General features: G+C 37.2%; 1 protein-coding gene across 2 annotated transcripts in view; it reads left to right on the plus strand.

Moving 5' to 3' along the window:
- GNAL (G protein subunit alpha L) overlaps positions 1 to 15,134 on the plus strand; it is a 178,100-nt gene that overhangs the window by 119,824 nt on the left and 43,142 nt on the right. For both annotated transcript variants that reach the window (XM_065753561.1, XM_065753562.1), the window contains exon 5: positions 5,705 to 5,802. In XM_065753561.1, coding sequence (XP_065609633.1) covers positions 5,705 to 5,802 — 98 coding nt within the window. The remainder of the gene's footprint in view (positions 1 to 5,704; positions 5,803 to 15,134) is intronic.

The raw sequence follows: 15,134 nt of genomic DNA on the forward strand, positions 1-15,134 counted from the left end.
ATGTAACTAAAGATTGTTTCCAATCAGCTCATCTTTTTTCTACCTTCCCCATTTCTTGTACAGGGTAGATGGCATTGACTGACTCCTTTGCTTATTCTCATAATTCATCTGAATCGATAATTCCTTCGAGTTTAATCACTCAGCATGGTTCTCTTATTACCTTTATTCTGTATGTTCTTAAATTTAAAAACAAAACAAAACATTATTGATTCTTCTCTACGTAGCTGGTGGATTGTATTGAGATATCCTGCACATCTTAGGGAAAGTTAATTATATGTGATTTAGACACTGTCAGAGATTTAAGAAACTATTAAGTATTGTAATGCTGTCCTATTAGGAGATAAAGAGATTCTTACTGGGGAAGCATGTTGATAGACTGTGGAAATACCCAGTGTGTTGGGATCTATCAGTAGTCTCCAAAGAAAAAGAGTTTTTGATGCCTGGAGCAGATGTTTTGCTCTCTAATGATTTTACTGATCAGGATATGTGTTTAGAAGCACAGAGAATTGCTTTGTTGTTTTTTTCTTTTATTCTCTACACGCTATGTTGTAGAGAAATTTATATTTCAAGCACAATAACAATGCTTTGGGAGTTTGTCTCTGCTTCCAAATGCACAAGCCTTAAGTTAATGGGAAAATTAATATCAAGAAAAACAAGCAAGCGGATACAGAAATTTAAATTTGAATTGTCCTCATCTTAACCTGATTATCTGAAAACAGATTTCGCATGCATAGTTTGCAAAAAGTGAATATTGAGTCTTATAAGAGCCTTGGAGCTGCAGAAGTCACTTTTTCTTTCTTCAGGTTTCACTTGGCTGAAATACAAACTTCTTTTAACTGCTGTTCCTCTTCTGATACTACACATCTTATTCTAAATACACAAACATAATACCAATACACTAATCTGATACGAGGCATCAGTTGCAGCCAGAGTGGTGGCAGAACAAAGCCTTCTGGTGCGTGATGAAGGAGTTTGGCTGAGCCTCCCTTCCCTGGGGACCTACTCTGTGGTCTTCCCTCGAGCACCACAAGAAAAATGGGTTCCTGACAGCCCTTGGGACTTCTTGACCATCCATTCTGCCACAGTGTGACATTCTGCTGTCTGCTGCGCTGAAAGGATTGGTTCAGTTTTGACTTCATACCCTTAGAAAAGTTTGGGCTGCAGAGTCAAGCACTTCACGTTTAGAAAACTCACACTCCATGCAGTATCTTCCATATGGTATTGCAGCATTACCCATTGATTGTCACTCCCTTTTTCCCCCAAAACCTTCCTGTAGCCAGGTGAGGACCTGAAGCATTGGGGCAGGCCGTAATAGTCACCCACTGAGGGGAGCTCGGGAGAAGCTGGCTGCCAACTGGTGGGTCACAGGTTTGGCTTTCCTGTGGCTTAGCAACTGAAAAAAGAAGTAGGAACTGAAATTCAGAATGGAAGTGGTAGCCTCATTTCACACCCACTGTGGCTGAATGCTGAAAATGCATTACATTTGCTGCTCGGGTTGCTCTTCTTTAAGTGGTTGTCATGCTGATCAGACAGGCTTAATCTCTATTTTAGATGAGAAATTATCTAGCATCTTAGGCTTGTAGTTAAAATGAATTTCAGTTTGAAGGAAATGGATCTTATTTCCTGTTGATCTCACCAGATGTTTCCAGGTTTACAATATATTAACAGAAGGAATATGTGGAGTGCAAAATAAAGTGGAGTCTTCCATACCGCTGCTTCTATGAGTCTGGAAGGTAACATCAGGATAGCTATTAAATGTATGCTCCATCTCTAAGTAAGACAGGAAGGGATCTTAACAGAATAAAAATTGTATTACTGACCTGACGTGAACTTCTGTGGTTTGTAAAGCAATCAGAGGAAGAGTTCCGATTCCAAAATACATAAAGAATTGTTCATGAAGATATGTCACCATTTAATTCTCACCAATATGTATTCCTAATTTAAGCAGCTGAAAATGAAACAATTCCATTTTATTTATACTCAAGTATTTTTGTAGGAGTTATAAGAGGGAGGAGGTTTCTACAGTAATCTACTAATAAATTTGTTTCCAAAATAAGGAAAATAAATCTCAATAATATGATGCATTTTCAGGTAGGGTAAAGTTGAGACTTAGCTGTAGTGCAGCTGTATTTGTTATCTGTATTGATTTAGTAGAATGTTTTGTATAGGAGTAGATTCCCTCTATTTTTTTTCTACCTAAAATGTCATTGGAATGTGCAAGTAGAAATAGTTATAGAGCCCCTTTTTAAAATCTGGTAAAAGTATAATACCATTTATGTCAGTGATATCAGTTCAGGATGTTTCTCAAACCTACTTTATTTTGAAAAAAAAACCATTACCTGTTTATGTCACTTTTTTATATTTAGAGGATATGTAAGTGTTTATGTCTAGCAAAACTTATATGCAAATGGAAAGGAAGCTTGGAAGTGTGGGGGGGAGGTTTTCTGAAAGGTGGAAAATTTTCAGATGATTTTGTATTAGTGGATATTTGAAGCATTGTGTATCACATCTTTGTTTTGATCACATCAAACTTGGTATTTGTATGACCTGATGATTGCTAAAAAAAATTCATAGGAAACTTGTGTAAATTAAAGTGCTTGTAGTTGACAGTAGAATCATAGTAGAATCAGAGCATGGATTGAGTTGGAAGGGACCACCATGTAGTTCCGACTCCCTGCTGTGGATAGGGTTGCCACCCCCTAAATCACTCTGCCAACAGCCACATCTCATAATTTGTGATACATTAGGCATTATAATGCTTCTCTAATGCTTTCATTAGAATGCTATATCAGCTATATATGTATGTGTGTTTATGGCCTTATTTTGTATGTGTATTAATAGGTGCAAATATTTGCATGCCACTGTCTCTAAGGAGAAGTTTGGGTGGAACAGTTCTGTTCTGCTTTTTTTCACAGACATGTTATGATGCAGGTGTTTTTGTGCTTTCATGCATAGTACGTTATTCCTGGTTCTTTTCAGAATGCCAAATATTTTTAGTAGATCTCACTGACTTTGATCTGAGAGAGGTCAGCCACGTGTGTTTGCAAACTGAGAGCATGAGAAGTCCCTAGTGATTTTTCATGTTGCCATCTTCTTATGCTCCAGCTGAGGTTTCTTGAAGGACCTGATCATTTGACTTCTAAGATGTTTTGGATAGCCACTTCCTAGAAATCAGCACCCTTCAAAAAATCTTAGTTTGAAATTCTTATAATGAAAGTTAGTGAGGTCACAATTTACTCATGCAATCTGATGATGTACTAATCCAAGGTAATGTCTTCCTTGTAGTTCCCTGCCTGACCAAAATGTTAAAGGCTAAGCTTTAGCCCACCTTCTTTTATCAGGTGGAGCAAATCTGTCTTCACCATCCCTTGAAAGACCCTGGTGCTTCTCCTGGACAGGCATTGCCACATGTGGCTGCTGCTCCGAGTGGATGTTGTCCTGTGATACAGGGCAGGTTGGGTCCAGACAGAGTAGGTACCTTTTTGGTATGTGTGGGTATCACTGTCATCCCATGTGCATTGGGAGCCTTCAGCAGCAGAGGAGGAAAAAAAAGGGCTGAAGAACTTAGAGAAGAAAAAGGGGTTAAAAACAAGTGTGAAAAGTTAGATCGTGGTACTTGGTGTCTTGAAATGAAGCAAGATTTTTCTGGAAGGCTTTAGTCACCTGGGAAGGAAGGATTGGGTAGCTGTGTGGGAGGCAATTTGCAGGCAAGTGTACTCCTCTGCAGTCGATCGGTACATTTTAATGAGGTAAGTATATTTGCTCTGTTTTATAGGATTTGCTTTGGACTAAAAGTCTGGAAGTCATTTTAAATAGACTGCTTTGAGATATAATGGTCAGGTAGAAATATTTGAAGCATATAATATGGAAGCTGTGTATTTACATCATGTTTGTATGGTCTTAGAAGCAGAGTTATTTTCAGCAGAAAATTGTCTCTTCTTCAGAAGAGATTTTTAGGGTAAATGAAGGTCATAAAAGGATGTGGAAAACAGAAGTGAAGTTAGAAACTGCCATAGCTGTTCAATTTCGTTCTTTTACTAAATGTATTTATTCACATCTGCAGCCATCTCAGTCCATGCCACCCGATTGGAAAGGAAGTTTTCTTGCTAACATCCTTGACCTCTTCTCATCACCATCATGTAGGATGCCAGAGGTTGAATGGAACCATTTTTTTAGATGCAAAAGCATTCCCCTCAGGGAAGGGAACTCCCACATGCTGGTGGTTGGCAAGACAGGGAAAGCTAGGTTATGTTCAGGTCCTTTTAAGGAAACACAGAGGCCATAATTGCCTCACATGGCCCATCCACACAGTGGGACAGCCACGTCCTTCTTTCACCGTGGGACCCATGCTCTTGTGCAGGGCACTTTCGTATAACAAAAAGGAACTGCCTGTGTTTAGACAGAGGTACCGGTGAGTGCATTCGGTTGATGGACTAACTAGCAAACAAGCAGAAGCTTCAACTTGAAAGAGTGCTCCAGATTTTCTGAAATGTATCATTCTGACTTCGCTCCTTCTACTTTTCCAGTTCTTTTTTTTGTTTCTTTCAGCAGTGTTATCTATTACATTTGTCCATTTTGTCCTATTTATTTGGTTTGTTAACTTGTCCTTTCTCGGCCTTGTTTTTGCTTTCTTTCTACTGCAGGAACAGAGAGTTTGTAATAGCCATAGAATCTGCAGTGTTCTAAACAATCATTACATAAGTCACTAAAATAACAAAGAAAGATAAACACATCCTCATCATGAGGAAGAAATCATTCCAAGGGCAGTATGAGTATCTGTCTGCCAGTCTTCAGTCATGCTTCCTCTTTCCTTCCAAGAATTTCTGTTCTCACTTTTCACACCTACTTTAGCATCTACTTTTCTCTGTGGTTCAAAAACTCCTGAAAAAAAGCTTTCAGAGAAAGAGTCGGTCATATAACAAAGGAAAACAGATTCTTTGGTTTGTCTTAACTTTGTTTCGTTTTAGAAAGATTTAATATAAAACTAGCCCCCAGCTTTAAAAAAGAGCTGAAGTGCATGAGGCTCTACATCCAGGGCACAGGGAATGGAGAGGCTGTTGGTCAGAGTTGTACCCACCATTCTGTGCCTGTGTGTTTTATACAGCTGACCTGTAGCATTGCCGTCACTGAGGATGTCTGTGGTTTCTCGTTCACATAATTCTGAAATAAGCTGGTCGGCACATATTTCTGGGTTGCTTGGGGTAACTAGGAAAAGTATACTGTGCCAGGCTCAGAGGAAGCGGTGTTGAGCGAAGGCTCTGAATTCTTGCAGTTAAATTATGTTGCATGAGAAAATACTGAACAGCGGAGAGTTGTGTTTTTCAGGAAAAATTACACAATCATTTTAAAGTCACAGGCTGCTTCTTCAATGGTTAAAAGCTGAACAACCTTTTGCATCACTTTCCTGCCCTTTCCATGGCAGAAGTTTAAGTTCAGTTTAAAAGTAAGTGGGTATGCTTCTAGGTAATGTTTGTACTTACACTGAATTTTACATATGGAACAGTATGAATTTTGAAGACTGTCCTTACCGTGTACTGGGAACTTGTCAGCAATCTGCTAATAAGTGTTCCTTTCCTTTTCTCCTTAAAGGTATAATTTGTCATTCATCAAAATTTAAAAGCAGAAAGGTTTGGGGAAACAGCAACATATCTAGGTTGGGGATTGAAATGATTAAGAAATGTTTTGTTGTTTTTCCAATTTTCAGGAATTCTTTGAACATGCGAAAAAGCTCTGGGATGATGAAGGTGTGAAAGCATGCTTCGAGAGGTCAAATGAGTATCAGCTGATTGACTGTGCACAGTAGTAAGTGTTTCTTTTTATTGATTTAGTAGCCAAAGGCGTAATTGTCTATGAGGTTTAAAAATATATTTGTATTTGCAAGATCTAGGAGTTCTGGGATGCAGCAGTTAACATTCTGATTCTAATTGCTGGTTTTATGGTAGTCTGGCTTTTTTATAAAAATAAACAATCCACTTCTGATATTTAACTGTTTAAGAAAGTTAACACAAAAGAAAACAACAAATTAAATAATTTTAGGTATCTATGTTGTTTGAAATAGACACACACAGAATCACTTTGATTTAAACTTAAGCTTTAAAAATGCAGAGCCAATATAAGGAAAATGCTATGTTTTTAATTCTGTGACCCAGGCAATGCTTGAAAACAGCTGTTTTTCTTCATGTTTCGCTAAAACTTCTGAGATATTGACAGAACAGGATGCATACCTGCATTACTATTGTGCCTCTAATGTATACTTTGGGGAAAAAAAAAACCAATAAGCAGTATTTCAGTAAAGTTAATATTATATTTGTTATTCTCTCCTTCATATACATGAAGTCAAGCAGTACTCTTGTGTGTTAACACAATAGTGACCCTTAAACAGGTTTGTGTGATTGGGAGCATTCTGAGAAGAGATGTGTAGGAGATTGTGAAGGTGCAAATCATAAATACATAGTACACTGATGAAAATAGATTAGTCGGGAAGTAGTACATTAACATGGCAGGACAACAGCACTCTGCTGTCCCCAGTAATAACTCAGCTCTGAGTTAGACTTCAACCAAAAATACACATTTCATGCGAACAGCTATTGCGAAAATGTATACTCTTAGAGTTGCTATGTGATTTAGGGTTTTCAGAGAACACACTCCAGTGTGTTATGATTTGTCTAATTGGCAGTATGGTCAGTAACAATACCACAAGTCTGTTGTAGCACTCAGTGTTTTGTTTTCTGTCCTCTCTACTCCCATTGCCTAAGCTCAGGCAGAGAAAATGGCCTATGTAGCTAAAGGAATTGTTGCACTTCTGCCACAATGGGGAATTTTGGGGCTGTGGATTATATTTTCTTTTCCCTTGTTCCAGACTATTTTGGAAAAAGAGAAGGATCCAATGATGATTCATCAGCACATGGAAGTAAGGGTAAAATGCATATGTGTAGGAAGGAATTCATTAGACCTCAGTGGATTAAGTTTACCAAAGCTTGGGCATTAGCCTGGCAACTATCCAGACTAGCCCTGGTTCTGTATAATAAAATAAATAAATAAAGAAACAAGAAAGTTATCCTGAGTTTTAATCAGTGGGTCTTCCCTGTTCCCTTGCCTACCACCTCCATGGTATAGAACTGAGCTATGCTTGCTGGAAAGTCCAGGTTGACTTTTTTGGGATATCTATTAATACATGCAAATAAGATCTCAGAACAAAAAAAATGTGTAATAACATATATTTAGAATAAATGAATATAAAGCTTACTGTACTGATCAGTAAATGTCCATGTGGTTCCCAGTCTTTGGAAAAAGAGCCTTAAAGAACCAGCCAAAGACACTGTGTTTTTTTCGTTCTGTGTTTTCTTTCCCTTTAAAATGTTGCCTAACTACAAATTTTGACAGAAGGTTAAGTCTTATGTCACGTTCAAAAGCAAAACACAAATTCTAGAAAAAGTAGATTTAGAATGAAGTCTAATGTCCTGAAATATGAAATTAAATTCTATTATTTTTCTAGAAGTTTGAAGAAAGATTGTTTTGGGTTTTTTTTAATGCATCTTCTCCACCTCTTCTAACTGACATTCTTTTGTGGAGTCATTTGTTGTAGTAGTAAAGAGAACACTTGCATAATTTTCTACCTTCAAGATGATTTATGAAGTAGCGTTTAATGTTCAAATACCCCATGAGCATACTTGTGTTTTACATTTGTGATACACCTGAAAATGTTAAGCAACTTTACCACATTTCTAAACTTTCAGTCTTAGCATGAAGACTTGAAACTCAGGAGTACTCCTGTCACTGACATGATTGAACAGCCTCTTTCTCACAGGTGTTGATAATCTGTCCCTCCATCATTCCTTCAAAATCAAAATGGTTCTAAGATAGTCAGTGAAAGAGATTGTGAAGCCATCATATATTTTGCCTGTGATTTTATATTGTACAACAGTAGTTGCTTTACCCAAAAGACTATCTTTGGGTTTTTTGGTTCTCATTCAGAGCGGTAGAGTGATGTTAGACTTGTTCCTGAAGCATATAAGGCAAGTCTAGGTTAAAAATACAATTCTCATATGCACATATGTTCTGGTATGTGCACATAGACAATGGTGACAATGAGAATGCTGTCCATTTGGTTCAGTAGGACCAGATGACATATCTTTTAGAACTTGTCTGTAGTATTAAATGGTTGAAAAAAAAAAGTGGGGAAGGAATGTAATGCTGATACACATGCTTACTGCGGGAGTTTTAAACATCACAATTGTTTTCATTACACAGACTATGGGAGAAAGCATCTCAGACTGTTAGCTAAATCCCAGTCTTTTACCTCTTAGCATAGGAAGAACATTATCAGTAAGGCACCACTAATTTCTTGTCTTAATGAACAGCAGAACCAAAAAAATCCCAGCTTGTATTAAAAATACAATTGGATTACAAATTGGATTGCTGACTTAAAGTACTGAAAAGTGTTACTACCATATTATGCAGTCAATAACACAACGTGATGACTGTTAAGTGAGTTACAAATTCAGTGTATTTTAAAATAGTTTAATTTGGCTATGATACAAAGCTTCTGTGTTTTTAAAACTTAACCTAATTTTCTTTATTGCTCTGGGAGAAATATTATGCTGGACAGAGAGGTAGTATAAAGACACGAAGGCAAATTCTTTTTTTACATTGAGCCTGAAAGTTGCTTTTCCTTGATCTTTAATGGCTCCTTAAATTACCAAGATTCCCGGTCCCCCATGGAAGTGAAAATCAGGGCCTGCTTCTCAGGCCATTTTAATATTCTGACATGACTGCTTCATGTGTCTGCACTTCTTATTGTCAAGCTAGTACCTAATTTGGTATTTGCAGCAAACATGAAACTGTGACCCAGCATGAGACCTTGTACTCTGACAAGAGTAGCTAGATTGTAAACAGATTGAGTTGTTCTTCTTTACTATGAATACATTTAAGTTACTCTTGGAGGGGGGATACTGCACTGCTGTCAACCTTTTTTTTTCCTTAATGACCTTCAGATTTATACTACCTCTCAATTGATGCGTAATGCTGACAGATTATTGTTTGCCCTGTCTTCTGCCTAAATATTTCATCCAAGTTCTTTCAAGTTTAACTTAATTTTAAAAATTGATTTTATTTTGTTGGACTAATGTTCAACTTACTAGATTTCAGCAGGTTGGTTTAGTCTATCAACCCATCTGACGATCGGTTACTTTGACTAACTTCTACTTATTTAAAACTACTGTGATTATGTAAATATTCACAAACTTTATATTCAGCAAATTCTAGCTTTGTGAGAGATTATCAGATTGTGTGTGATTTAGTTCTGTCTTGGCATTGAACTGTCTAGTATATATATTGTAGACCAAAATGTCTTCGCTAAATTTTTCTTGACATTCTGGAATAGTTTCCTGAAAACTGAGTAGTTTTCTGTAAGATTAATCAAATCAAGCAAATCCTTATCAAATTAAGCAAATCCATCTTTAAATATTTTTATTTTCTACATACTTGCTATGGAACACCAAGTTTTATTGTATCTGTGGAAGAGAACTGCAAAGCAAACTGCCTTGAATATAGAAGTGATCAACTGAAGTTAAGGTCTAGGTATGATGACCTTCATTTACAAAAAGACAAATTGACGAGTTTATTGTGTCTTCATAAATTTGTTTGCATCTTCTAAGAAAATCAGTTGCTGAGCTTATGAAGAAATAGAATGTTTTCTTTTCCAGTAGCATACCTTGCAGTAGTTTTTTTATTACCTATTTGTTATTATACATATAAGAGAGTGACTGCGTTCTAATGCTAGTGATAAGTTTTCTGCTTTTAAAGTCCTCTTTCTTCACTGACAACTGTACTGTGTACTAATTGGTGACTTCTTTAGTAATCTCAGAAAAGCTGTTGAAGTTACTTTTCACTCAGAAACTAATACATTGCCCCAACAATAGCAGTGAAGTTGAAGACTTCTGTAGAATGTGAGTCTGCACTGGAGAATACTGGGGATTCCTGGTCTGGTGACATATGGTTGTTGTCTTGCTAAAATAAAGAGTTAAGTGATCTTGGTTACTCATATGTCTGTAGCTCAGTTGACTGGGTAAATTCGGTCGCAGTGATGAGACACTGAGGTGTGGGGATACTGAGAGCACTTAGGTAGCATCAAGGAAAGGTAGTTGTTCGTACAGCAAAAGAATAGGCAAGAATTAGGGAAAAAGAAACCACAAAAACAGAAAATCTGGTTCTCCTTCTAGGTCACATACAGTTTGCTTATGGCATCTTTGTTAGGAAAAAAATATCTACTCTCAGATTTATTAGAAGGCTTGAGAGTTTAGTTTTGTCTCATTGCATTCACAGAAAATAACTGTGTGTGCATATGTGGGCATGGGGTGACTGTAGCTGGAAAGGTTGTACTTCTGCTTGATGTGTTTCTCTGTTTAAGAACTAAACCAAGAGATTAAAGAAACACTGTTCTGAGACAGTAGTTTATCACAGTTTGCTCACCAATCTTCTTTACCTTATAAAAGATGCCATTCCTGATACGCTGAAGTATGAAGGCCTAGATTGGTCTCTGTACTGTACAAACATTTAAGCTAATGAAACATGATTATGCAAGCTCTCAGACAAGCAAACACAAGGGATGTAAGCTTGGCCAAAGAAAATTGATTTTATATTTAAGCTAATATACATGCAAAGGAGACATCTCAAGGTTTTGTTGTTGTTTTTCTTTTTCAGTTATTCTATCTTTGAGAAAGGTTTCAGCCAACCTTTGGGGGCATCTATCAAGGCATTGGATGAAGTAATTAAAGAAAAAAAAATGAGTTGTGATTCATAGATTCAACTCCTGAAGTGTGAAAGCTTTTTTTCTCTGTCAGCAACACATCTTGAAACTAAGCATATCTCTTAAGAACTGTGCTCTCTTCTAGGTGTAAGACTTTATCATTAGTATTGGATAAAACCATCCCTCAATTCTCTCTTGCAGTCTGAGGTTGGAAAGCCTACCTCATCATCTGTGTCTCTGTGTCTTTTGTCAAGCGTATCAGTTGAGCCTTGTTTCGTTGATATGTACAAAGGCTACAAGCATGGTGACAAATAAATATAAGCATTAGGGTAATTCATATACTTTCACTTTGTGTGACTTCAGGATTTGCCATTTAATGGTATTTCTTCTAGGGATTTTGCTAGAATTGGCTGCATCGTACTCCAAATTGGATTTTGCTAAAGCTCTCACAGAGAGGTCACCAGCAGGCTGTGCTAACTCAGTGGTGGCTGAGTCCTTCCTGTACTGCCCTCTCAACATCAGTTTCCAATGAATGCAATCCACTTGCTACAGTTCTTAATAATTAACCTTTTCAAGACCATGATGATTATTAGTTATTAATTCTGTCTCCTTTGAAAGTTCCATACACATTAATAGCTGTTTGGTGTGTTCCTGTATGTGTTTGTTCCTGTGCCTCTCCATAATCATACATTGTTCAGGTCTGCCTAATTTTAAGATCATAGAAACATGAGGAAAAATATAGTGCCTTGAGCACTTTTGAGATCTGAGTTGAAAATCTGCACAAAAATTCTACAAACTGCTTAATATTTTGCATTAGTCTGTCACTTATGATTGACTGTATCAGTTAGTGGCTGATTGTTGGAGCACATCAAAGATTTTTGATGTATCTCATGTCACATGTCTTTGTCAATGTAGATACCTGGAAGTTGAGTTGGATTTGTGTGGTTTCTAGTTGGTCCCAGGTCTCTCAATAGTACTGGGTTGTAGGAGTGATTTCACCCCCATTCTGTATTGTTGAAGGGACTCAGAGCCGTTTCATCATCATTTAGTTTCTCCAGGAAGATGGCCAGAATGAGGCCAGAGGAGTCAGAACTGGTGTGCTTGTGTATTGCATGGCAAAACTGCTGCAGAAAATACAACTGTGGTTACAGCTGAATAACAAACTGTTGTTTTCTAGATAACATAGATATATTGACTGAGAAATCATTAGTCTAGCAATCTGTTTTTAAACTGGCAGGTGGCAAAGATGAATTATCCAAGTATCTGCACCATCTAAGGAAAAGATGTTTAGGAATTTATGTTTAGGTATTTAGTTTCTGTCCCTGGAACAACAGTATGGTATTCATGTATGGTGTCATCATTTGAGGAAAAAAAAATCCAAAACCATTTCCTTTTCACTGCTGTGTGTTTTGAATGATACTGGATCCCGCTTGAGAGGGTGTGCTGCCCACTGTGGGGAACCTGTGGAGCAGGGGGGTTGGATGTTATCCAGAGGTCCCTTCCCACCCCTGTGATCCTGTGATTCTGTGTTCAACTCCAGCCTGGAGCTGGAAATGCACACCCTGGGCTAGCAAAGTTCCTCTTGTGTTAATTGATAACTGCCCATTTTCAAGTCACTGTGGTACTTCTTCATGCATCTCTTGAAAAGGCTTATTGAAGGGGGAATGAACTGATGAAATATGGCTGCTGAAGTCATGCATTTGTTGTGGAAAGAGAGAGAGCAGAGGGAGAGTGGGTGGGGGTAGCTGAAAGATTATGCAGGTTTAAGAGGTTCTACATACCGATCAAAGAAACATGGTTCAAACATTTTACAGTGCTTTAAAGTTGTAACATTTATTTTCAAATGCGGTAGAATATAACTGTGACTTCAAACTACTAGCTGAAACACGGTTTGATTGGCAGCTTAGAACTGCTCTGAATCCCCTTCCATTTTTGCTTCTTATTTTTTAATTAAATTTCCTTCATCATAATGGAGATGTATGTATGATAGATTAAGCTAAACACTCTGATGATAAGCTATATAGTATTATTCTAAAAACTCGCCATTCTTTTTAGATTTGTTAATGACTTATTAAGTGTAGGACAGTACTTTTTACTTAAAGAAAAGATGAGAAGAATTCATTGATGATAAATGTTTAATTCCTTGTGTTACTGATATTTTTTTATGGCGACACATGAAAACTATAATAATGTTCTTCATCTAAAGTTCACTTTTGTTTCCAGTATGGATAAGTCACAGTGATTATGAAGTTTCTTCATTTTCCTTCACTTACAACTGTAAAAAATCAGTGTTTAAGTTAGGAGCATATTTTCTGCGGTTAATCGATGAACAAGTTCTCTCCATTTACCTTATTTGAATTATAAACCTTAAGCAAACAGTGAATTGTTGATTAATGATAGGAAGAAAAAAAAAAGAGGTTATAATGATAGAATAGTTGCTTTAGCCTTTCTGACGAGTCTTCTAGACAGGGGTGTTTGCCAGATAGAACAGAAGTCATTCTGCAGTGTGTAATGCTTGCATCCTTCTCTGTTTACTAACTAGCAGACCACACTGTTGAGGGGCAGAATTGTGGTTTCTTAAGATATACACTGGGAATTTTCTGAAATAACCATTTCATCTCTTGTGAATTTTTGTTGTTCCCCTTTTTACTGCCACTCATGAAAAAACAGCATCAAACTTAACCTAATTGTGACCAATGTGACAGTGATCTTATAATAGTATTACTTAGAAATACAAAACTGTGGAGAAGCATCTGTAGAAACTCCCCGAATGCCTCTGTATTCCTGGTTTGTATGGAGTGTGAAAATACTAATCTCCAGTGGGATGGCATATTGGCACACACCTGCCCGATTTAGCCACCTCGGTAATATGATTCTATACCTAGAGGGAAAAAAATAAAAATAAATAAATCTATTTATTTCTCAATTGAAAAATAAGAGCAGAAATAGGTTATAAACACATCACTCCCTGTCTTCTGAATACTAATATGATGCATTATTTTTACCATCAACATTACAGTTGCAGAAGCATTTAAGCAGCTCAGAACAGCATGCTCAAATAAACTATCCATTTTCCCACATGCTTTTGCATGCATGGCAGTGTTTTCTACAGTGTTAAAATAGGCAGAAAGTTTGAAAATGTAAGGCAGAAAACCGAAATATGCCTTAACCTCAGTTTGAGGTAGTTAATATAGTTGTATTTTTTATCTCTTTTACAGAAATAAAATATCCAAATTAGAATTTGGATTTGTTTTATGTCTCTGGTAATGTAGAAGTGATTGATTTCACAAGAGCAACCAAAAAATAAAAAAAAATAAAAACCCTCTTAATAACAGGTGATTTTTTTTGTCCTTCTCAGAGTTTTCTCTTACCCACTGTTACAAAATACGTAACTTTTAATCCAGCAGTATTTAAGACTTCCTCTTTCCCCTTCATTTTAACATTACAGAGTAAGTCAGGTCTTCCAGGCCAGAAGTCAACAACATTCTGTGTGTTCACTCCTCTTTGATACCACCTTGCCAAAGCAGTCATTGTAGAAGAATGACCTGGGACTGTTAGAGAAAGTTATCGTTAAGTATTGAAGAGCATTGATTTTTAGAGTTATGGCAAACACGTGAAAGTTGTTTTGTTTTGTTTAGTTTTTGAAGATGTCTTATTAAACATTCCTGGACTCTTCTAAAAAAATACAGCAAAGCTGACTTTTGTTGAGGAAAGAGTTCTTACCTCCCCAATCAAAAAATTTTCCAGTATCCACATCAATGCTTTTCTTGTTTTTTTTTTTCCCCAGACTGTTTGCATACACATTGTCGTAGTAGATGCAGAGCATACTAGTCCACCACAGCAATTCAGTCCCATTTGGAAATACGATCCCTTAAGCGAATTAGAGGATGGCAAAGAGATCTATCAGTTGAGCTCATCTGCATTTACTTTTTCTGTTAGCATCCTGTATTTAATTTGTTGATTTCTTTGTTCCATATCCCTTCCTCAGAGGTGAATTGCAGACTTGCAGAAGTTTGTATGCACTAACAGTACATACTTGAAGCGTCTTCAGAACCTGAGCAAAACCTGCTGAAGAGTCAACACTCTTAGAATCGGCCTCAGTGCACAGGCTCTCAGAGTGCTTATTTCCCTTAATGCACAGAGAGAGCATTCTGATGCATATATTATTAAAGAGGCTGTGTTCACTTCATACCACAGCTTAGAGGACTGAGGTGAAGAAGGTGCTGGTACAGCACTGAGTCATTGAGCAGGCACAGTGGGACAGTGAGACTAGTGGCCACGGCCAGCATCAGGGATGCAGAGTGAGAGCAAGGAAGGTCTTCTGCATAGGATTGGATTTCACTGCGGTCTGTCTTGTTTGAATTGTGTGTATTACCTATAATATGAA

Source organism: Cyrtonyx montezumae, unplaced genomic scaffold (assembly GCF_038088225.1).
Source record: "Cyrtonyx montezumae isolate F1298 unplaced genomic scaffold, pur_monq_1.0 scaffold_8, whole genome shotgun sequence".
NCBI lineage: Eukaryota > Metazoa > Chordata > Aves > Galliformes > Odontophoridae > Cyrtonyx > Cyrtonyx montezumae.